Raw genomic sequence first — 5,000 nt, forward strand, 5'->3', positions numbered from 1 at the left:
AGGACTGTACTAGTCCCCGACCACGCTTCACGTAACATTGAAGATCTAATCTCAATTTCATCTAATCCCGTATTAGGCGAGCCTTCCGACAAGTTGTGTATGTTTCTTAAGACAGATTGAACATTTTTAGAAGCTCCGCCGTGGGATACGAACCCTGACCCGTGCGTCGAAAATCACGTGAAGCGTGGTCGGGGACTAGTACAGTCCTTTTGTACCATCACCGTAGCATAGTTGCTAACGTCTTGGCCCCGTGATTTTCGACGCACGGGTCAGGGTTCGTATCCCACGGCGGAGCTTCTAAAAATGTTCAATCTGTCTTAAGAAACATACACAACTTGTCGGAAGGCTCGCCTAATACGGGATTAGATGAAATTGAGATTAGATCTTCAATGTTACGTGAAGCGTGGTCGGGGACTAGTACAGTCCTTTTGTACCATCACCGTAGCATAGTTGCTAACGTCTTGGCCCCGTGATTTTCGACGCACGGGTCAGGGTTCGTATCCCACGGCGGAGCTTCTAAAAATGTTCAATCTGTCTTAAGAAACATACACAACTTGTCGGAAGGCTCGCCTAATACGGGATTAGATGAAATTGAGATTAGATCTTCAATGTTACGTGAAGCGTGGTCGGGGACTAGTACAGTCCTTTTGTACCATCACCGTAGCATAGTTGCTAACGTCTTGGCCCCGTGATTTTCGACGCACGGGTCAGGGTTCGTATCCCACGGCGGAGCTTCTAAAAATGTTCAATCTGTCTTAAGAAACATACACAACTTGTCGGAAGGCTCGCCTAATACGGGATTAGATGAAATTGAGATTAGATCTTCAATGTTACGTGAAGCGTGGTCGGGGACTAGTACAGTCCTTTTGTACCATCACCGTAGCATAGTTGCTAACGTCTTGGCCCCGTGATTTTCGACGCACGGGTCAGGGTTCGTATCCCACGGCGGAGCTTCTAAAAATGTTCAATCTGTCTTAAGAAACATACACAACTTGTCGGAAGGCTCGCCTAATACGGGATTAGATGAAATTGAGATTAGATCTTCAATGTTACGTGAAGCGTGGTCGGGGACTAGTACAGTCCTTTTGTACCATCACCGTAGCATAGTTGCTAACGTCTTGGCCCCGTGATTTTCGACGCACGGGTCAGGGTTCGTATCCCACGGCGGAGCTTCATATATATATATATATATATATATATATATATATATATATGTATTTATAAATATATGTGTGTGTGTGTGTGTGTGTGTGTGTGTGTGTGTGTGTGTGTGTGTGTGTGTGTGTGTGTGTGTGTGTGTATATATATATACGTATATACATATAAATATATATAAATATAGATACTTACATGCATCACTTTTACTAGCCTTACACCCTGTTGTTCCCCTTAGATTCTTAATTTAAAAATCTACATATCTACAAGATCTTTAATTTACAGAACACCAATTATTAATGGCAGGAATGTATGTTTTGATAGAAGAGCTGGCGACGAAGTCCGTATCGCTTAAAATCAAATTTTTTGTGATTATTTTTTTTTTCTACTTTTTCAGTACAACTTTTTTTTCTTTTTCAAGAACGTCAATGGATGGACACGAGGGCTGTTCCATTTGACTCTGGGAGTGTGGGACTTTAGTCAATGACACTCTAGTGAGCAATTATATATATATATATATATATATATATATATATGTGTGTGTGTGTGTGTGTGTGTGTGTGTGTGTGTGTGTGTGTGTGTGTGTGTGTGTGTGTGTGTGTGTGTGTGTATCATTGTGACATTTAATTTAGAATTAAACTCTCTTACTAGGATTCAAGCCCTCGCCTAAGCGGCTTGCTTTTTATAAGACGAAGGCCGTATATATACATATATATATATATATATATATATATATGTGTGTGTGTGTGTGTGTGTGTGTGTGTGTGTGTGTGTGTGTGTGTGTGTGTGTGTGTGTGTGTGTGTGTGTGTGTGTGTGTGTGTGTGTGTGTGTGTGTGTGTGTGTGTGTGTGTGTGTGTGTGTGTGTGTGTGTGTGTGTGTGTGTGTATCATTATGACATTTGAAATTAAACTATCTTACTAGGATTCAAACCCTCGCCTGAGCGGGTTGCTTTTTATAAGACGAAGGCCGTACCACTGTGCCACCACGACCTTTCAAAATTAAACGACTTAGTTCACATCCTGTCGTTCTACCGATGTCGCCCGGGTGAACACGGTATGTATTGTGTTACATCAAATTTTTTCTACAGGCTAGTCTTCAGACAAGTGTTTTTGTGTCATTATGACATTTGGAATTAAATGGGTTCGAATTTCAGTCAGAGAGATACGCAGTCAGCCCGGACGTCATTAGCGCAATCAAGTGTCGGGTCAAGGCGGATAACATGAGTACCTTGGGTCAGGTCACTTGCAAGCGCGAGATGAACAGCCTGGTCAGCGATTTGGATGAAATGTACAATAACCTAACAGCTTAACTTCCAAATGCACAAAATAAATTTATGCTCCTGAAGTCAATATTGAAGAATAGTTATATTCCTACGTGTATGACGGATAGGCTGAAATATAAGATCGGAATGAAAAAATGACTTTAAACCAGAATAAAAAACAGAGAAACACACCTTAGATCCAAATATAATGATATGGCAAGACTGGATAAAAAAACAATCACGCGTACAGCAAAACGTAACTACAAAATTAAGGTTGCCAGACAAGCGAGATCCAACCCAAAGGGCTTCTTTCATCTCTACAAAACAAAATATAAGGAAAGGATAGGCCCAATTAAAAACGACGAAGATGTCATGATAGAATCGGAGGAAACTATGAGTGAGGCGTTTGACAAATATTTTCTCTCGGTCTTTACTAAGGAGAGGTTAGATAAGGTACCGTACAGCAATTCGATTTTCATTTGGGATGAAAAAAGTAGGCTATTTAATATCAGCATTAGTAAGGTAGAAGTTATAAAATCCCGAAATGAGATATAGCTTAGATAATACGTTTTTAGAGATAACTGAGTGCGAGAAAGACTTGGGAGTTCTAGTAAGTCCTGACCTTAAATCCAAGAAACATTGCATTAGCGTCAGAAATAAAAGTAACAGAACCTTAGGTTTCATTGTTAGGAATAGAAGTGAAGAGGTAAATATCAAACTCTATCTAGCGTTAGTTAGACCCATTCTTGATTCTGTGGTAAAGTTTTGGTTTCCGTTCTAAAGAATGGACATCAATTGACTAGAATCAGTACAGAGGAGAATGGCCAAAATTATATATAGGCTCAGAAATTTACCTTATGAGGAGAGGGTTAGGTACCTTAACTTACACTCTCTGGAAAGACGCAGAGTGCGGGGAGATCTTATAAAGGTGTTCAAGTGGATTAAAGGCTTTAACAAGGATGCCGCAAACAAGGTAGTCGTAATAAGACAACAGGTCAGGACTCACGGTAATGGATATAAATTGGACAAATTTAGATTTAAGAAAGAAATAGGCAAGAATTGGTTTACTAATAGGGTGATCAATGAATGGAATAGACTTAGTAATAATGTATTGAGCGCTGAAACTATCGGTTGTTTTAAGAAACAGTTAGACAACTTTATGGATGGGGATGACAGGTAATAATAGACATAGAACTGCCTAGTATAGGCCTTATGGTCTTTTCCAGTCTCTTTCATTCAAATGTTCTTATGTTAACCTATAATATATCCCGTCACATAAACAGGAAAATGAAACACTTACAGAATTATCAAAACCAAAACAAGTTCAAGAATAGCAAAGGCTCTACTCACCAACACATGTCGAGGAGTATTCTGAAAGACCGTTCCTATTCGCGTCCAGTTGAACCGCTGAAGGAGGTGCAACGACGGGAGGTTGAACTCTTTTTCGGATGGCGCCATCCTGAAGAAGTTCGGGTATTTGATGGCGGAGAACATTGGGTGAGTGTCGGCGTACGACAGCTGTCAAAGAGAAAAAAAGAGAGAAAATGGGTGAGAGATTTCAGAAGGATATGCATTTAGCTGTGATTGGTTATGATATGAACAAAATATCTACTCGTCTTTCCTCCACCCATCAGTTTCCTTTGTTGATATATGGATTCCCGACGTTCCAAGCCTTTTTAGATTCGTTAGTAAGTATATCATGAAGGTTGTTTTGCTACTTCTTTTTTTTTTTTTTTTTTTGCCTATCTGGCTCTGACTGTCTATCTGCCAATGCATGTGTCACTCTTTACCAGTCTCCCTACGTCTGCCAGTCTTTGTCTCTGTCTATCTGTTCATCTCTCTGTTTGTCTGTCTGTCTGTCTGTCTGTCTGTCTGTCTGTCTGTCTGTCTGTCTGTCTACCTTTCTATCTTTCTGCATTCTGCTTGTCTGTTTGTCTTTCTGTCTATTTGTCTTTCCATTCGTATGTCCGTCCGTCTTTCCGTCCATCTTTCCATCCATCCGTCTCTCTGTTTGTCTGTCTGTCTGACTGCCTACCTTTCTATTTTTTTGCCCTTCTTTCTGCTGGTCGAACTGTTTTTTCGTCTTTTGTCCTGTCCATTTTCTGGTCTACCCGTCTGTCCATCTATTCATCCATGTACCCTTTCGCCTGCTTGTCTATCCATTGACATGTCTATCTATCCATTTGTCTGTCTGCCCATTCGTTTGTCTCTCCACATTTCTACTGACCAACCTGTTTATGCAGTTTGACCAATAGTTTAAGCATATGTCTATTGTGGGTCTGTCAATCTTTCATTCTGTTTTTGTTTGCCTGTTCGTCTATCTACCTATGTCTGTAAGTGTACATGTCTACTCCTTTGAGCGATAGTTTGAGCATCTGTCTGTTGTGGGTCTGTCAATCTTTCCTTTTGTCTTTGTCTATTTGTCTATCTACCTATGTCTGTAGGTGTACATGTCTACTCCTCTCCGACCTTCACCTTCACTATGTCTGCTGCCTGCCCTTAAAAAAATCATAAAATAAATAAATGAATAGATAGATAAGGAAATAAACAGATACAAAAATGAAAAATTAATCAATTAATAAT

The 5,000-nt window shown here is 40.1% G+C and overlaps 1 protein-coding gene across 1 annotated transcript in view; it reads right to left on the reverse strand.

The window, feature by feature from the left end:
• The window catches only part of LOC143039057 (uncharacterized), a 1,266,799-nt gene that overhangs the window by 596,775 nt on the left and 665,024 nt on the right, over positions 1-5,000 (reverse strand). Inside the window, exon 4 of the mRNA XM_076208909.1 lies at positions 3,768-3,935. Coding sequence (XP_076065024.1) covers positions 3,768-3,935 — 168 coding nt within the window. The remainder of the gene's footprint in view (positions 1-3,767; positions 3,936-5,000) is intronic.

This window comes from Oratosquilla oratoria, chromosome 25 (genome assembly GCF_046742065.1).
Source record: "Oratosquilla oratoria isolate Oo_2021 chromosome 25, ASM4674206v1, whole genome shotgun sequence".
In the NCBI taxonomy this organism is placed as follows: Eukaryota; Metazoa; Arthropoda; class Malacostraca; order Stomatopoda; family Squillidae; genus Oratosquilla; species Oratosquilla oratoria.